This window comes from Rissa tridactyla, chromosome 5, assembly GCF_028500815.1.
Source record: "Rissa tridactyla isolate bRisTri1 chromosome 5, bRisTri1.patW.cur.20221130, whole genome shotgun sequence".
NCBI lineage: Eukaryota > Metazoa > Chordata > Aves > Charadriiformes > Laridae > Rissa > Rissa tridactyla.
Window position 1 is genome coordinate 49,290,214 of NC_071470.1, and position 18,959 is coordinate 49,309,172.

Below are 18,959 nucleotides of genomic sequence, written 5' to 3' on the forward strand. Positions count from 1 at the left end.
TTAACATAAATGAGTTTTTATCCTTTGTGCTTAAGCAAATTCTTATTAGCTCTATTTTAAGTATTGCTGCAGTGGTCTAATTTTGAATTTATTAATCCTCTCCCCTGCCACCAATGATAAAAAGGAATGCGTCTGAGCCTGTGGTAATTGCTGGAATGCCATTCTAGCCTACATCTGCAGTGACACTATTGTATGAGAGAAAGTCAGGACACCAGTGTTCTGTACAGCTGCTTTCACCGGTATCCATCAGCTTATGGGCTCCATTAACACATCTAAAATTAATGCATTTCTTCTGTTCACTTGAATAGAACAACAGACACTCAGCAGAGTGGTGTGAAGCGCTTCACGATTTTACAGCAGAAACCAAAGATGATTTATCCTTTAAAAAGGGAGACTACATCCAAATACTGGAACAAGTAGATTCAGAGTGGTATAGAGGAAGACTGAATGAAAAGGAAGGGATTTTCCCAGCAGTTTTTGTGCAGACCTGCTCAGGTACAGTGCTCCTACTAGATGGCAATTCATTATTCCTTGGGTTGTGACAGTCATGACAGTTCTGGGAGAACCCAGCTATTCCATCGCATTAAGAAGCTATGCACCACCACAGTCCTTAATATCCTAAAGCTAAACTAGATGTTGAACCACCCTCTCTAATTATGGCAATATGCTCTAGCCAGAAAGTAGTCTGCAAGGTGATACGGATTCTGGGATGTTTAAAGTGTGGTTTGGGCACAGGCAAGAGGCCCATTGAGCTGCCTTTAGTAGGAATTTAGGGGTACAAAAGGGGGGTGGGGGTGTGTGTGTGTAAACCAGGTTCTCCCTCAGCTGAAGAGAAACACTGCGACACAGCCAAAGAGCTGGTAGAGCTGTAAATAACTGCTGCGTCTTGGCACAAACTATTGTAATCCCCTTTCTGAAGCAAGGAATTAGCACTGCTTGCTCTTCTCAAGCTTCTGTTTGGTCCCCAAATCAACACAGTCAAAACCTTCACAGAGGACACAGAAAATCACATTTTTTTCCCCATAGTTTTTGCAAGTAAAACCATGGGTGAAAGTTGACAGGAAATAAACTCCACCTAACTGGCAAATAGCATGCACCGAGTGCCACTTCATCTTCAAGTACAAAGAGGAAAAGACAGCTTTTATTAGATATCACCACTGGAAAGTTCAAGTAAGTGAACTTTAACTTTAGCCCTCTTAGAAGCAGAACCATGAGAACGTGGTAGTACTGTAAAATGAACTGGTGGCAGTAGAGGTTTTTATTCCTAAGTAGCAGTAGTAATAACAACCTGGACACCCTGTAGCATACCAGTGGGGAGAAAACACAGGAATGACAGGAAGCTTCTCCAGAAACAGATTTATTTCATTACAATCCAAATAACCTGTCTTGTCGATGTTCTGCAGCCAGGGCAGAGCTGTCACAGTCTGTAGGAGGGAAGAAAGGAAAAGCCAAAGCTCTTTATGATTTTCATGGAGAAAATGAAGATGAGCTTTCCTTCAAAGTGAGTACCACTTTTTGCCCAATTTTCTAAAAGGTCTTATGCTCCTAAAGAATGCTAAAAATAGGATTTATCCACTGTGAAAACAGGCTTGGTACAAGAAAGAGCAAAGCACGCAGGCATAGATATTAACACATTTGATAAATGGTCTCTCTACAAAAATTTTTGCCCTTACCACTTCTGTTTCATAATGGTGAAATCTTCACTGAAGACACTGAAGAGAGGTGAGGACTTGCAGAATTCCTCCAGCTTCTCTGATCCAGTAAATATAACAGGCAAACAAACCTTATTTTGCAGTATCTTCAGTTCTTGATCAGTTGATATGGTCAAGGGAGCCTCTTTTTTAACTAGAAAGACAGCAATGAGAAGGAGGATAATAGTAAGAGTGCCAGCGCTACAGCAGCAATGCCTCTGAGGGACACCTAGTGCAGCAAAATCTAAGGGTTTGGCAGCACAATACATAGTTGCCATGGGAGCAAGGGAGAGAAATTAAATACTTGCTGGATGTCCGGATAATATTAAGAAGCACGAACAAGAAACAGCATGCCCTTGTAGACTCAAAAGTCATGATTTAAGTAACTGTGTCCTCAAAAGCAAGTTTCTGAGAAACAGCGGACTTTCACAGCAGGCCCAAAATTGTGTTTATCAGCTGGAACCCACTGTTTTCTCTTCTAAAACCAGCAAAATAGTTAGTTTCAGCATTAGCAGCTTGCATTGCAATGCTGAAAGGATAGATGATTCCTTAAATCAGAAAAGGGGAAGAGAGGCCAGGGCCCGGACAATACTTGATATGAAGGGTGTGGCATAGAACAATGAGAACAGGAACAAGGATCAAACACAGGAGCTGCAGTTTATTTTGAACAGATACATGGAGCTACTTAGACGATTGCCTTCCTTTTTTGGAAGGAAAAGTTTCTAAAGGAAAGAGGAAAGTTTCTAAGTGCTGGAAAACATTGGGAGTAAATTGCGGGGGGTGGGGGGGAAGCTTTGAAGTGTTTTAAGAAAAGAAACCCTCATAATGGAGCAGAGAAATACACACAAATAACAAGTAAAGGCAGGGGGCTTGTGAGCCAGCTCTCTAGCGTACCTACCTACCTGGAGAGCTTAAGTAACACAGAAAGCTATCCAGCAGTGCTGGTTTTTTCCTTCTGGACAGCAGTGATTGTTCAGCATAGACAAGTATTTACCTTAAGAGAAGCTTTAGGTGGTTTTGGCTAACAACCTCAAGGAAATGTAACCACCAGAAGAGACTGGCCACATCCTCCTCCTCTTTTATTTGATTGATAACAATTGCTTCTGAGGAACATCAGCTATGTATGCATTAACATTGCATGGTACGGTGTACTGGCTCACGTTACTCCTTCTCTTACAGGCAGGTGATACAATAACAGAGCTGGAATCTGTAGACGAGGACTGGATGAGTGGAGAGATGCAAGGAAAGTCTGGGATATTTCCCAAGAACTTTGTTCAGATTTTAAAAACACCATGAAGTGTTGCCTCTCTTTGTACTCCCTGCATGTGGGAGAGAATGTTTTCTATCCTAAAGACACAGCAAAGACATCAATGTGTTTTGACTATCAATGTTTTGCACTACTTTTTCTAGACAGTCATACTAGTGTCTTGAAGTCAAATAAGAACATTTTAGTCTTTTGTGACAGCGTATGTAGTCATGCTTCATGAATGCTCTGAGAGCAAATACAAGCAGGATTTTTAGCTGCTTCTGACGAGGGAAATACTGTGGTGCAACACCATTTTAACTTAAATAGCATTCTAGTATGTTTACTATCTGGTATTACATCTATCATGTACAAAGCCTGCATAAAGTAAGCTTCTTTGGGCTTCTTTAAAAACTTTTTTAAATCCAAATTTAAAAAATTGTTTTTAAGATATAATTGCAGCATTCAGTAGGTAGATCAAGTTTGATAATCAGGTTTCATTAGTGCTTAACTTCCACATTACCAGTAGAATTCACTTGTTCTTTTGACTTAGAGGATAAGGAAGATAACTGATATTTCATAGTAGAAAAATATCAAATCTAGTACTGATAAGAGGGAAAACTCAGAAGCAAACCCTTGTATAGTATTCTTCTGTTCTTAGCCCAAGCTGATCATACAGGAAGGTCATGAAAGTATTTTGCCTCTTAACAAATAACATTCAAACCGGTATGAACCTTCTTAGACCTTTCTCCCTTCCCCCAACACCCTTCACAGATGCAGGTTTAGATGTTTCTACTGTTTTTTGAGCACCATCGTACCCTTCTTTCCCAGCTGAAGTTAGCTGTGACAGACAGCATTTACTGAGCTTTCTCAGATGCCCTCCATGCAGTGGCTGCACTATTCCAACTATTTGCCCCTCCACCCCCTTCATGTAAGTGGAAAGCCAGTCTTCACTCAGTCTGCATTTCGTTTGTCACTCAAGCACTGGAACATACTTCAGTAACACCATTCCTGTCCTTAACATGAAGGATATTATACAGCCTTGGTTTTAGCTTTCAGCAGACACAGGATTAGTTTTCAGTTTGTTACCACATACCAACTATACTGAGCATCATTATAAATGGTCTGTCGAGGCCTTAAGGAAAACACGCCTGGCAAGAGGTTACTTCAAGAAGCTCTAACAAAGGCATTTAATAAAAAGCAGCAGTGTCACTTGAGTGACAAACTAAAGACAGACGTGATTGAGGTCGCTTCACATTATAAGAAACTCTGGTAGTAAATACCTTTTTGCAATGCTTGGCTTCTGACAAAATAGCTAAATGCATCTTGATTAACTGCTAACTTCATCAGACTGGAATAGAAAAAATTATGCTGCGGTTGGCTCTTTCATTGCTGACAGTATTCCATTACTTTTGTACTATGTAACAAAAAGGAACCAGTAAGCTGTTAGCATAAGTCATTACTTCAGAGGCGCCAGTCACTAGGTATCAAGATACCCTTACAAGATTTTTCTTTGTGGGTTTGGAAGTTCAGGTTGCAAAAGGGACAACAGTTGAGTGGTGGATGGAGACTGGAAACTAAAATTGTCATGATTGACTTAGAAATAGTTTTGACATAAGTCATGTGCCTGCCTACAACTTTATCAATACATGGTCCAAGTATTAGAGCAACAGATCATAGATTCATAGAATGGTTTGGGTTGGAAGGGACCTTAAAGATCACCTAGTTCCAAGCCCCCTGCCATGGGCGGGGATATCTCCCACTAGACCAGGCTGCTCAAAGCCCCATCCAGCCTGGCCTTGAACACTTCCAGGGAGGGGGTATCCACAGCTTCTCTGGGCAACCTGTTCCAGTGTCTCACCACCCTCATAGTAAAGAATTTCTTCCTAATATCTAAGCTTATATTAATATATCTAATATATATCCAAAAAGATCATCAGGGTGCATCTAAATTGGCATCTAAGCAAGCTGGTGAGGGTGGCCCTCCCCTCCCCGTGCCCTGCTTTTTGGTTACCATCACAGCAGGCAGACACAAGGTTACAGCCAAAACTGAACTGAAGGAGTCCGCCGCATCCAGCCTCGGTAGCAGACTGGAGCTCACCTGAAGCGAGTCCAAGGAACATGCAGCAGACACATGAGGTCCTCAGCACTGTTTCGTTCTGTAGTCACTGTTATGCCACAGTACTTCAAATATAGACACAGGCGTCAGCCCTCCGTTTTTCTTCTCTAGAAGCTTCACGAATGTGAAGTGTTGTATATTTAAACTGCACCAACACCATTCAGGACACTGGGGGATGAAGACCACACTAAGTTTTAATGAACCAAGAACTAGATTTCTACTTTCATGAAGGGGATTAACTTCATAAAAACAATTATAAATTATATGCTGTTCTAGAAAGATGGAAACATGAGAATTTATACAGCTATCATTCAGTTTTACCATCCCCAACAAGCCTTTCTGGAACTCCTGTGGAATCAAACATAGGTTATAACCTAAGTCCACCTCCGAGGCCAACCCTTCCCGCTCTGCAAGCTTTCCTACCAGGAGATGCCAAAGGTTCTTGTTGTTTATCCCAATAAAACAGCCATCTCCTTCTAGAGAAATCCAAGGGAACAAATATATAGATAGCTCTCCTGATGCCTGCAAAGTCCCCACTCAAGACACTTCAACCATAAACTTTCAGTGGCTCACCCTATCAAAATAGGCTTCTTCCACCATGACCGGTGCCAGCACAATTCCTGACCCTCCAGTGCGCACAGCAGGGGCAGCACAGCAGAACCCAGCAAAGCCCACAGCAACAAACAGAAACCCAGCTCCTGCAAAGACACACCGCAGCATTGTCATGGTGGATGAGGCTTCAGTGTATGATGTTTACTTACTGTTTGTCTGGCAGTTTTCTAAGCTTTTGATACAAGTCTCAAAAGTAGAACTGAATTTTTTCTATTATTTTTTTTTCAATTTCTTCTTCCCCGTTTTTATAATTGTGTATGGGCCAGTTGTTTTTGTAACTTCCACTGAATGTTTAACGTCAGTGCCTGTCAATAGAGAAAACCACTCTGCTTTATTTTAATCACCTCCTCCCTATTAAGTAGGGCAGGAAGAGCAGCAAAGCCTTACATTCAGGGCAAGGAGTGCCACCTAAAGGCTGCTTGCATTACTACAGCGTATTTATTAAAACTGAAGCAAGTTAGATGCTTGGCTTTTACAGGAAGGGACTTTCTTAAGCCTTGATGCCTAGTATCACCATGAAACTGCATACAGATTATAACATAAAATTCCTACGGTGTACAGTACATAATCTGCAAAAAAAAAAAAAAAACAACCAAGAATGAGGTGGAGTACAAATCCTAACTGCAATATAGTAGCAAATTTCAGCTGTAACCTTGAAATTCAGCTATATCCCCATACATTAGTATGATAATAAAAGCCTCATTTATCAAAATATTTTGTTTGACCTACCCTCTGGAAATATCTTCAGGAGGACGTCTTTGTTCTGTGTACAATTAATGGTGTCCTAAATAAATCTGTTAAGTCCAGTAAGTTTGTTATGGTACCTCTGTAAATTAAGAATGTATTTAACCAATAAAATTTTTATAATTAAGTCACAATGGCATTTTTATGGTCTTATGCTGTGGAGAGCCGAGCTTTCCACTTGACATGACAGTTTTGGATCTTATTCGGCTTACGTATTTAACCCAACAGGAAAAAAAACCAACCAACCAATAAACCAAACACCCCACCCCAATAATACAATAGTATCACATCCCTTTACAAGTAGTCCAAACACCTCAGAGAATCCTGATGGCTATTCATCATCCTGATGAATAAACACAGTTTATTCAAGCCTTCAGACTTGGGTACATTTCACACTTAACCACCTGCAGAATCGTCCCTGGCTCTCATGCAAGATGGTGATGCTCTGCTGTTGCCACAGCAGGGTTACTTGTGATGCAGACATGGGCCGAGCCTGAGCCAATTACCAATTCCACACATACTTTCAGTGTGCTCTGCTGATTGCTGCTACTCATACATCATGATTTTCCAGCTGATGCTTGTATAGAGAATACAGAGGATGCACAAAATTTTCCTTCCTGCTTACTTCACCCCCCCGAAATAATTTTGTAAAGCACACATTTGCCCAGAACCCCTATGTGGTAATGCCAGCAGGCTACTGTTCCAAAACATACATGAAAAAAACCTGAAAAAAAGCAAATTCTTGTTCTTTCCCCAAATCCTCTTGGACTAGCCTTTTTGCAACATATACTCCTCAGACCTACAGCTGAAGGAAAAAGTAACAGAATAAAAGACATGCAGGTTTTCAGAAATGAGCTGAGAAACGACACCGTAGTATTTCTAACTCCCCTAGTCTGCAGGGTACAGACCAGTTGCAAGTCCCTTAGGATTTGTTTGATGGAACTATTGCAAAGCAGAAAAAATACAGCCAACACACATCCATTACTAGAAAGCTCTGAAAAATCTTACTCTAATGGAGGGCTTGAATATATGCGCACACACATATATATGTGTGTGTGTGTATACGTACACACCTGCTTTAAGACTTACTGTAGTAGGTTCAAGGATTTTCAGCCTCACCACGTGGTCATGGTTTGTTTTTCTAATTCCAGTAAACAGTTCTCATTTTTGTTAAGAGAAGTGAAGGGCATTTGTTGCAATTTATGTCTCAAAAATATGACTGTCTGGGACTCTTGGAGAATGACACGCGCCTCAGCAGTACAGATGAGAAGAGCAGAAGGTTAAAAGCAGCACTATTCCTTTCTCCTGCTTCAGCAGCATGGAAGTTCTGAGCACTCACTATCCCTCCACTACACAACCTGGAAAAAGCAGAACAAGTAGGCCTATATTTATGATCCAATAAAGATAGTTACCTCAATATTAAGTCACGGGCTATTCTAAATATCATCATTAAAGTAGTAACTTGAAATTACAACATGAAATTGCATCACTTGCAGTCTCCTAAATAAAGGGCTAGAGAACAACCCCTTCATTTTGCATATTATTTGCTCCAAACCAGAATTATCAATTAGGAAAAGGTGAAAATCCCTGACTGTGAAGAGCACAGCCCTCGCGGGTAGCGTCCCTCTACTTTTCCCCTAATGTCTTTGTTGCAACAGTAACGTTTCATTACTTTCCTCCATTTCTTGTCCTAAGTGCTTTCCCAGCTGACTGCAAGAGCCACCAGGCTCTCTGTGACCTCCCCTAACAGGCCAGTACTATTCGTTGTGTTCTCAGGTTATAAATCACAAACTTGCCAAAAATTTAGTAGCACAAACTTCAGGTTTGTTGCCCAGTTCTAAACAAAACATGCTGATAGTGCAAAATACTGCTCGTATCAGCCAGAGACAAATTTTCTAAATCGGCATAAGCCAAACAAGTAGCAAAACCAATACGTGTTACTGTTATCAGATAATGGAAAAAGCACTCAAGTAATATGCTGGGTAATTTTAAGTGCTTTATTTTCAGAACATAGACCATTGCCCTTCTGTGGTAGAATTTCTGTCCCCCTGAAGTTCCACCAGTTTTTCAACTGGGATTATGGTTACCCCTGTCTGTTCTGATAGAGGTTATAAAACTACATACAGCCCTACTCAAGCATATTCTGCATTTCTGCACTCCTCAAAACTAGCAGTGCTTCCATAATCAAAATTACAACTTAAAACTTTTAACACCTTTTGAGTACCAGAGACTAAATCTGTCCCAAGACAGGCTGTTTCAAATAAATTACCACCAAGGAGTTTGAACACACTTCTCAAGTAAATAGTGCGATAAATCCCTAAGACGTCCTTCTAATAAAAAAATTCTGAAATACTAAGCTTCCCCGTGTGGCACCGCATTTGCCTTGTACAACGCTCCTCTTGGAAGCACCTTTCACGGATACAACACAAGCTACAACCTCTGCACACATCCACAAGATTTCTTTTGTGAGGACAAAAACTACTGGGAAAAACCAACATACAGAATCCTTGCTGTTGTACTTTCCACCTTTCAAGAAGGACAGCCCACCTTCTTCCACCCATCTCGCAACATCAATCATGAAAAATGAATCTCCAAAACAATTAGGTTTTTTCTTTTTCCTTCTTTTTTTAAGCCAAGACAATAGGTTTACCTTATTAAAAACCCATCCACATATCCAGTACCAATATTGTCCAGTAGCAATACAGGCAACAAAACATTAGGTCTGTATATTAAAACTTTTATTCTCCAATCAATTTTTAGTTTCAGACAGACTCTTGCACGGGCGGCTCGTATCCATCAGCTCGCTCTACTTTGGTGCCTGCCTCATCCCCAGAAGGTTTTCCAGCACCACCGCCTTCACCATGCAGTTCCATCAGCTTGCCCACTAAAAAGAAAAAGTATTGTAAACAGTGAGAGATGCACCTATTTAAAACAGTTTTACATTACTGAATTGCTCATCAAATACGAATTAAACCACCAGAACATCTAATGTAGATACAATTGAGTCCATTCCAGAAAGCTCATGCAAGGAGATGCTGCTGCATTAACTGACAGTCAGACAAAAACAAGCAGTGAAATAAGCTCTACATAATGAAATGGCAAACTGAACCTTTTTTTTGAAAAAGAGGTAAGTCAAGAACCTGCTACTGTGTTATATGGGAATGTCAGAAAATGGGAAAATGGAATCATTCCATGTCATCTGGGACCGAAACATTTTGTCATCATTCATTCCCAAGACAAAGCCTTTAAACGTTCAGCAGCAGTTTTAGGCAAGAATTCAAAAAAGCTCCAAACTGAATGATCATTGTTTTGCTTTCAAGCCCAAAAGCCAAATGTCAGATTAGAAGGACAAGCCTTTTTACTACTACAGCTACTTAAGTTTATGATGCTGCTTTAGTATCTTTATCCAAAAGCAAACACATTTTAAAGTAACAGCTTCCCATATCCTTCTCTAAGAACGCTAAATGCTTGCAATAATTGACTTACATTCAAACTTGGGCTTCTTCAGCATCTTAACCTTGCGGACATAGACATCGTGAAGAGGGTAAATGGACTGACACGCCTTCTCTATGTCTTTGCCAATGCTGTCTGGGATCCTGCGATATAAGAGGACAGATTAGTACCAGATCATTAAAAATTTTGCCTGCTTCTTCATCAGCAACACATGCTTAAAATAATTTTTAAGAATACATAACATTCTATGGAACTTTGCTTCAGTACTACCTTCACACTCTAACAATTTTTTTTTTTTTAGATTCTAGTACATTTTCCTTGCAATGTTAGAAGGGCTGCAGTGCAAGTGTGCTCATTTTGAGAGCAAATTTGCAATCAAACCTTTGGAAGTAAAGGCCATACTTTGGAAAACTTCCTTCTGTCAGAAGAACACAGACCAGTCACAGCCCCAGCTGATCAGAATTACAATTTTAGCCCGTAGAAACTTGAATCAAAAATCTCTGGAGAGCCTGATTTTACATTTATGCAAACATGATGGCTGATGGAAGTCAAATATGATGCAGAGACTAAGAGAGTATTCAAAAAACCGGCACGTTAGCTTTTCAACACGAGAGGCACCTTGCGTGGTCTCTGTCAAACAGTAAATGGAGCACCAGCATTCCCTAAGTACTCGGTAACAACTAACCAACCAACAACTATTTAAACCGTGGGGGAGAAAAAAGAAAACACAGCCAAAGCTTACAGCTTATTGACAACTTCTTTCAGGTCATTGGTTTGGACCTCTCGGGTCATGATTTCCATCATCTTCTTGCGAATCTGTCGAACCTGCTGATGCTGGGCATATGAGGTCTTGCGGATTTGGTTGTTACGCTTCTTCGTAAAACCCACGCAGAAGAGGCGCAGTAGGTAACCATCGGTAGTTTTGACATCTACATGGGCTTCGATCATCGTCTAAAAAAGAAACGGTCATTCATCATCAACATGACAGACAAGTTTCTCAAAACCACACACCTGACATTCATTTAAGATCTGCTGATGCCACTTCAAGCATCGGTTTACAACGTGTCAGTGGTTACCTCCTTTCCTAAAGGCACAAGCAACAATACAGACCTTGTTCTTTACGTACCTGCCATTTTTTGACCATGGAGCACATTTTATCCCGGGTGAGGTCCATTCCATGGAAATTGGTCAGACAATTTTTGCCCTGAACATCCTCAGTTATCAGTTTAAATTTACGGAAGGCCACCTCATCATTCTGCAGGTCAGCCAGACTCACTTCAAATACACGACCCTTCAGTCCATCAGAGGCAATTTCTGTATTATGAAACAAAATAAACCACCTTTTATTAACATTAGAAAAGTATTATTCAAAACAGATACTGAATTTCCATTTGACGTTTTCTAACAGTACGTGATGCAAAATCAACTCATAGAACCAAATACCATATTCTGTTAACTTTGTGAGGAACCTTTTTAAGATTATTGTATCAGATGCTGAACACAAGTAACAGTATACTGCAGATTCCAGCACGTGTAATAGTTTTTTGTTGATTTTTTTAAAGGGAGGGGTTAGAAAGTATTTGGAAGTTATGAACGATAATGAAAAAATAAAAAGTCACATTTGCTCAGCAGAGGTAAAGCAGCAACAAACACCTAAGTACAGGTATTTCACAGCTCTACCTCTAACAACCATTTTAACACTGGCTGGGTCATAGTTGGTTTAGAGTGACCCTTATTACACTTGTTTCACATGTATACAGCTCAAAATAACAATCACCTTTGTAACTTTAAGTGCAACCAGAAGAGCGTAATGCAACTATTTAGCCACTGTACACAGCTAACCGTCCAAAAATACTGTTACCTCTAGCTGGATCACCCTGTGTTTTTAACAGAGGCTTCCTTTCCCTAAGGTGTGACAGATAACGTAAAAAACCTTTACCATTCACTGATACATGTACATATGCTTGCATTAAGTTAGCAATTCTAGCTCTCAACAGAGAGATGCCGTTACCTAAAAGCTTCAGATTTCAGTCTCTTAACACGATGGTCTTTATGACCCTCTTATGAGCAAGGTCTCCTGTAACACTGTCTCCATGTCTCCTTCTGTGATAATCAGAATGACTCCTTAATTGTAACTTTGATCAAACTTGTCAGGTTACCACAACAACAGTTCATTAGAAACTTCAGGCATATCCTGAACCTATCATATCCATGGTTTCAGGCTCTTGTACAAACAAGGACCGCACCACATTAACTTCCCTGCAACTAAGCTCACTTATTTAAACAACTCTGTCAACTGAAGAAAACTCACCTCAAAGCAAGCAATTAAGTTAAAGCAGCCTTTTTTTTTTTAAACTTCAGATTCATAATATTACAAGCACAAACTATTTCTCACTGGTTCTTTAATCTAGTCTCATTTGGAGCTAGTATATGAAACAAATACATCTCCCTCTACTGCATAAAACCCCACTACTCACTAGTTCCTTGAGTCCTGGTGACAAGTGTCTTCCCGATGTTTCGGATATTAAACATCGCTGGTGCTTTTACATCATACCAGTCCTTTTTGGAGAAAGGATCGACCCTTAATTTAAATAAAGCAGAAAAAAGTTTTAATTATTTTCTCAGATTAAACCAGGCTGAAGTAAGACACCTTCCCTCCCCATGCGTTTTGTGAAATGAAAATGCAAACGTCAACATTTTGTGCTTTCGAGTTTAACGTGGGCAGGTTGGCGAGTATGCGAACACAGAGAGTTATCATTTCCCACCACAGTGAGGCAGGCATTCATCCCAATTTATTTCAGAAAGAGAGAAATCAACCGCAAAAACATCATTAAGTTGACAAAAAACGCTATACGCCGCTGCAGTCCCGGCTAACTCGCAGGAACGATAGAAGCCGTGCATCTTAACTTCCCCATGAAAGCCACGTTTTAGTTCTTGATTTCTGCGGCTAAAACGCACCAGACCCAATGAAGCCTGCACCCCCACTCCTACCCTACAGTGAGCTACGGCCTCGGCCCGCGCCCCACAGGATGGCAGCCAGGGCCGGGGCTCTCCCCCCCACGAGGCCCTTCCCGGCGCCGGGGCAGCGGGAAGCCCAGCTGGGCCGGGACCCGCGCCCTCACAGCGGCAGGGCCCACCGCCGCCCCGGGCCCTCCGCCACGCCGTTCACCCCCGGGCCCGGCCGCCGCCATGACAGCAGCGGCCCGCTCCCACCGGCCGCCCGGCCGCCATCCGCCCCGCATCCGCGCCATCCTGCCGCCGCGGCGCCCCGCCCGGCACCTCCGGACCCCGTCCCCTCCCCCGCCGGCCGCCCTTACACTTTCTTCTTGGCGCCTTTCTTGCCGCCCTTGGTGAGGCGCTTGTTCTTCCCCACCGCCATGGTCCCGCCCGGGCGACGAAAAGGCCGGAAGCCGCCCCTCGCGCGAGATTATACGAGAGCGGGGCTGGCGCGAGAACTGTGGCAGCGCTCTCGCGAGAGCTAGGCCCCTGCCGCCGGCCGGGAGGGGCTGGGCCGGGCCGGGGCGGGACCGGAGGGCGGACGGATTCTCCTTCTGTCTTTTGGGGCTCTCCAGTGGTCCTCGTGCGCCTCTCGGGAGCCTCCGGCACCCGCCTTGCACCGCTGGGTGCTCCCTGCGGCCGGGGAGCCCTGCGGGAGAGACTGCGCTGGAGGAGCCGGTGAACCGGAAGAAGCCGCGGCGGCTCTGCTGGGCCCCACCCCGCGGCCTGCACAGGCCCCGCTGTTCGCACCTTCGTCTGTAACCTGCAATGGCTTTGGGAAAGGTGAGCTGCCGGTGGGTCCAGGGGTGAGATCTCTTGATCCTGACCGTTGAGACCGCTGGAATTTTAGCAGGACGTGAGACACGTCACCGTCAGCCTGGGCTGGCACAGGCCTGCGGCGTAAGGTTTACTTGAGACGTTCAAGTTTACGCACTATGTACATGCTGCTGCTTATTATTCTACCTTATTAAAGCTTTTCTCTCTTCTTAAGCCGTTTGTTGTCAGGCCTTTCTTACAGAATGAGCCCTGCACTGCCTCTCTCGCTTTCAGCCTCGCCCCACCACACACACCTCATGAGCTTCTTTATGAGGCACCCCAACCTCCTCCGCGGGCCTTACAATGCACCCCTGAGTCCCTAGGGAGCCGGTAAGGCGCATGGCACCCGGAGTGCACATAGTCCTTGCTCTGTGGCCCTTTGGACAAACACATCAGTACTTGATGGCAGCACAGCACTGGGGATGGGGACACTGGTTATCAAACTTGTGCAGATGTGGAGCAGAGCCCCCTAGGGTTTCATGCTCTGTCACTGTACGAACAGAGCAAGAGCCCAAAAGGCAGGTGCTGTCTCCTGCAGGTTCTGTGCAGCCAGTAGCCCGCAGCGCACAGGTTAAATCTGGACGGGATTTTCCTCTGGAGGCCTCAGGTTGAGGATGGTCTGTGTTGCCATGGCAGAGGCCAAGGGTGTTCGTTCTCCTAGGGCTGCAGGGTTGAGATAGAAAGAGTGGAGATCAAACCCCTGTGTCTGCAGAGGCCCCAGGCATCTCTCCAGACAGCGCTAGCCCTCCCAGTGCTTCCCATGCAATGAGGAAGCTGGAGCCACAGGGCCAACTAGAAGTTGCTGGTCTGGGTTGCCTCAAGCGCCTCAACTGATTCCTTCTCTCCCCGCTGCGCAGGGGTGCAGAGCCCACCTTGCATGGGGCAGGGCACGCTGCCCTCGCTAACCCACGCAGACAGTCTGCAGCTTCTTACCCAATGCCTCGTGTGCTGCACAGTGAGCTGCAGGCACAGGCAGCCCATGACCCCTGTGCTCCCCAGCAGCACAGCCCCACCAGGCCATGACAGCCTGACCATCCTGCAGGCCTCCCTGCAGGCAGGGCTGGCCCTGGGGCTGTGCAGGACAGCAGCCGAGGGGAGTGCATGGGGCAGGAGGAGGCTCCCATCAGCTCTCCTGCATGGGCAAGGGTGGGAGAGGGAGATGCAGTGCCCAGGCCAGCGCTGGGCAGTCAGGACTCCCCTGTGCAAGAGGGGACCACAGGCTGTGGCTCACCAATGGACCTCACAGCAACCTCTGGCAAGGATGCCTGAGGGTCCTCCAGGTAGAGTAAGCGCTGGCACAGGTAGTCCTTGCTCCTGTACCATGCCAGCTAGAGACAGCACTGGGATGCAGGGCTGATGCGGACCCTTGGCCAGGCATCCAGGCTTGTTCCTCCTCTTCCTGGGGACACCATTCCCTTCCCACCCACACTGGGACAGTGGAAGGCAGACTGTGTCTGGGGGTTGGTAATGAGAGCTCCCATCCTGCTTCCATGACCAGCAGGAGCAGGGTCTTGTCAGCCTCAGAGAGTCAGCAAGGGGGCTGTGCTGATCATCTGTGTCTGCGAGGTTTTGGCCAGGTGCCTGGGCTGTTCCCACTGCAGGGGCTATGCAACTTTGAGGAGGATTTATTGAGAGGCCTACAGAGCCGTACAGATGGGGAGATGCCACCACAGCCCCAAGGCAGGGCACTCTCCACCTTCGTCGTGGCCAGTCTTAGAGCTTTTCCAGCTCTTCTGGGGAAGGTGGTGCCCAGAACAAAGCCTATCTCAGACTGAAGGATATGGTTGGCCTGGGGCAGAGAGGGGGGCAGCTCTGTGCTGTCCTTGGGGACAAGTGGGTCAGGTCTGACAGTGACACACACCCAAAGGGTGCATATCTCAGCAGCCCATGGCCCTAGTGCTGAGGCCCACCCATGAAGTGTCAGCATCTGGTGTCATTGTCCTCCATGAATCACTGGTGGGGTCAAGCTTAGTTGCTCACATGGAGGAGGAGCATCTGAGGACTCCTGTTCACTTTCTTCCTCATCCTCCATTTGCCACTTCCCATCACAGTCTCTGTCATGTCTTTGACGAGGAGGATGGAGACCACTTGCACCCGGTGGTGACAGCCTTTCCTGGGCAATGTGTGCCTCTCCCTCTGGAGGGGACACATTCCCCTTGGGGTTCCACCAGGTTCTGATGGTCGAGGCAAAAGGGTGTGGGCTATTGATGGGCTTAGGCCAGCTCCTGGCTCTTTGCTTGTCTCTGCTCAGCAGAACAGCCAGGAACACGTGAGGTAACGGTGGGACAAAATGCATCCTGGCACTTCCCGGCGGTATGACCTTGCATGCCAGGAGGCCCAGGGGAAGGGACACATAGCTCCTGAAGCAATGCGAGGCAGCTGTGGGCTTACCACATTATCCAAGAGGGGCAGGAGTGTCTGTCAGCTGCCCCAGAGGTGATGCTGACATCCTGTCCCCTCACCAGGGAACTATGTATCTTGCCCTGCCACCCCAGGGGACCTAGGTGTCCTGCCCCCATGGGACAGGTGGCCCAGGCCAGAATGCATGGTTTAAGGCAACATGGGCAAGGGGCACCCGAGGGGATGTGCACAGCCAGTTACATGGTTCGTTAATGACTACCTAATGACCTTGGGGGGCCTGCGAGGGGGAGTGGGGCTTCCTGAATGCCTGGCTTCTGCCTGCACATCTGCTGGACCTTGCTCTTTGCCCTGCCCCTCCTCCTGGATCCTTGCCCATTGGGCCCAGCTGGGCCCAGTATAAAAGCAGCGCGGGGAAGTGGGAGGGATCCCAGAGACCTCGAGGCCATAAGGGAAACTGAGGCACACACAGAGGTGCGGATGAGGGATATGTAGGGTGTCTGCGGGAGGGGACTCTGAGGAACCCCAGCATCCAGTGTGGGAGGGAGGGTATGTGGGGCACCCAGGTGTCAGGGCAGGGGGTGGATCTGTAGGGGACCCAGGTGTCCAAGGGGGTTGCTGTAGTGGACCCAGGAGTCCAAGGAGGGGGGTCTCTGTGCATTTAGAGGGGTTTTGTAAGGGTGTATGGGAGGGAGAATTTGTAGCGGAATCGAGCGTCCAGGGTGGGATTTCCAACTGGGGTCCCAGAACTCCAGATGGCCCTAACCCCACTTTCCACAGGTGCTCATGGCGGGCTGGGCCCTATGCATGGCCCTTCTGCTGGCCACACTGGCAGGGGCGGTGGGCGAGACCCGCTACGACAAGTTCCTGCGGCAGCATGTGGACTACCCCCGGACATTCACGCTGGCTGCCCACCGCTACTGCGAGACCATGCTGGCGCGCCGGCGGGTGACGGCCCCGGGGCGGCCCTGCAAGCCCACCAACACCTTCGTCCATGCGCCGGCCAGAGACCTGGTGGCCGCCTGCAGCCAGATGCCTGACGCAGAGGGGTTCCACAGCACCCCGACAGCCATGGGCCTCACCGCCTGCCGCCTGCGGGGGGGAAACACCCGCCCCCCTTGCACCTACCAGGCTCGGCAGCTCCAGCATCACGTGCGGGTCTCCTGCGTGGGCGGGCTGCCCGTGCACCTCGCTGGCACCTACGCACCCCTCCAGTGAGGCTTGACATGGGGGGGACTTGGATTCTTCCTCCCTCTGGGGGCTCCATCAGGGGCCTGCAATAAAGGAGGTGCCACAGTCCTGGGCTCCGGCATCAGCTTCTGGGGGAACCCTGTGATCCTACCCTTCCCTGGGTGCCCCTGAGCCCCCTTGGGTGCCCCCAACCCTGTCCGAGGTGGACTTGGCCTGCCCGTGTGCCTCATAAAACCCCGGGTTTTCCCAACCTCCTGGGTGTCCCGTAGCCCCCCTGGGGTGCCTCTGACCTCTTCTGTGCCCCATAGACTCCCCCTTCCTGGGTGCTCCATAGCCCCCCCAGGGCCCCCCAATCCCCTGGATGTGGACCCAAATCTCTCCTCCAGTATCCTGACCCTTTGGGTGTCACATTGCTTTCCCAGATGCCCCATAGCTCCCACAGGGTCTCCTAACCTCCCATGTGCCTCATAACCCCCGGAGTACCTCCAACTTTCCCCATGCTTGCCCCATAAACCCTCACATGCCCCACGGTCCCCTCTCCCACATGCCTCTGACCCCATCTGGGGTCTCTCTGGGGCTGAGGCTGCTCTTGGGCCCCCTTGGTACCCCCATGGGGCCGAGCACCGGCTGGGGCCATACGCAGCCCTGAACCACCACCCCACACACACACGCACCCAGAACACGCACAAAAGCACAACACATGCACACACGCAAACACACACTGCACTCAAAGCATGCACTGTGCACACAGCATACAACCACACGCCATACCTGCAACACCAAACATGCACGCAACACTTAAGCACGCACACACAACACAAACGCTACATGCACACTCATACACAAACTAATATTTTCTTGGGTTTGGGTGAGATTTCATATGTTTCAGCTTCTGTTCGTCACCCCTGGTCCTGTCAGTGGGCGCCACTAAGAAGAGCGCAACTCCTTTGTCTTCATTCCTCCCCATCAGTACACTCATAAGCTCCACCTGCCTGAGCCTTGTCTTCTCCAGGCTGAACAGTCCCAGGTCTCTCAGCCTTCATTCTTGCCAGAGATGCCCCACTCCCTCCATCATCGGCAGCCCTTTCTGGACTCTCTCCCGTATGTCCATGTCTCTCTTGTACGGGGGAATCCATCACTGGATCCAGCACTCAGCTAGTGCTGAGCAGGGGAGCAGGATCCCCTCCCTTGACCTGCTGGCAACACTCTGCCTACTGCAGCCCAGCAGGCTGGTGGTCCTCTTTGCTCTGGTCCTGTTACCGAGGGAGCCCTGATGACTCCGGCGGAAGTGCTGACACCCAGGCGCTGTGTTGCTGCAAAAAGGCAGCCCAAAACACACTCAGAAATTGTAGCTGAGGAGGAAAAGAAACGCAGCACGTGGTCTTCCTGATCCTTTTCAATTACTCCCTGCCCAAGTTGTCTCTTCGTTGTGTGTCTTGAGTAACTCAGGTGCTCCTTTTCTGGAATTCAGCAGAAGGGGCTCTTCACAGACTGGTGACCTCCAGCTCTCAGCCCTGCCCCAGTGAGGAGGGCTCCACTCCCTCTACGCTGGAGAGGAATTGGGGTATTTCAAAGACATTTGGGGCATTCCTGGCCTGGCAGCTTCCAGCAGATTCACCTCTCCACCCTGCTCCCTTTTGGCCATAGGAGGAGCTGGATGGGCTGACCCTCTCAGGAGGGAATGCCTGGAGTCTCTGCAAGAGCAAAGATTTGATCTCTGCTCTGTGTCTTTCTA

The 18,959-nt window shown here is 47.0% G+C and overlaps 3 protein-coding genes, 1 long non-coding RNA gene and 1 other non-coding gene across 11 annotated transcripts in view; 2 read left to right on the forward strand and 3 right to left on the reverse strand.

The window, feature by feature from the left end:
- The window catches only part of SH3D19 (SH3 domain containing 19), a 112,696-nt gene extending 106,410 nt beyond the window's left edge, over window positions 1-6,286 (forward strand). For all 6 annotated transcript variants that reach the window (XM_054204018.1, XM_054204017.1, XM_054204013.1 and 3 more), the window contains 3 exons: window positions 309-495; window positions 1,404-1,501; window positions 2,871-6,286. In XM_054204018.1, the coding sequence (XP_054059993.1) occupies window positions 309-495; window positions 1,404-1,501; window positions 2,871-2,987 (402 nt within the window). In that variant the 3' untranslated portion in view covers window positions 2,988-6,286. The remainder of the gene's footprint in view (window positions 1-308; window positions 496-1,403; window positions 1,502-2,870) is intronic.
- On the reverse strand, window positions 399-5,112 carry LOC128910600 (uncharacterized). Its single transcript, XR_008466785.1, has 3 exons — window positions 5,036-5,112; window positions 2,686-2,898; window positions 399-1,845 (listed from the first exon to the last, which is right to left on the reverse strand). It is a non-coding gene; the product is annotated as an uncharacterized LOC128910600 (long non-coding RNA).
- A 2,839-nt stretch (window positions 6,287-9,125) lies between the features above and the next one.
- RPS3A (ribosomal protein S3A) lies at window positions 9,126-13,336 on the reverse strand. The gene is made up of 6 exons (XM_054204028.1): window positions 13,180-13,336; window positions 12,340-12,443; window positions 10,989-11,176; window positions 10,605-10,813; window positions 9,896-10,005; window positions 9,126-9,293 (listed from the first exon to the last, which is right to left on the reverse strand). Exons 1-6 carry the CDS (start codon window positions 13,239-13,241, stop codon window positions 9,172-9,174), a joined length of 795 nt encoding a protein of 264 aa, XP_054060003.1. The 5' UTR covers window positions 13,242-13,336; the 3' UTR covers window positions 9,126-9,171.
- On the reverse strand, window positions 9,570-9,639 carry LOC128910747 (small nucleolar RNA SNORD73). Its single transcript, XR_008466853.1, has one exon. It is a non-coding gene; the product is annotated as a small nucleolar RNA SNORD73 (small nucleolar RNA).
- A 95-nt stretch (window positions 13,337-13,431) lies between the features above and the next one.
- Window positions 13,432-17,331, forward strand: LOC128910598 (ribonuclease CL2-like). 2 transcript variants are annotated; one of them, XM_054204030.1, is made up of 2 exons: window positions 13,432-13,642; window positions 16,814-17,331. In XM_054204030.1, exons 1-2 carry the CDS (start codon window positions 13,628-13,630, stop codon window positions 17,249-17,251), a joined length of 453 nt encoding a protein of 150 aa, XP_054060005.1. In that variant the 5' UTR covers window positions 13,432-13,627; the 3' UTR covers window positions 17,252-17,331. The 2 variants fall into 2 exon arrangements, with proteins under 2 accessions (XP_054060005.1, XP_054060004.1); XM_054204029.1 differs by lacking the exon at window positions 13,432-13,642 and adding an exon at window positions 16,392-16,507.
- The last annotated feature ends 1,628 nt before the right edge of the window (window positions 17,332-18,959 follow it).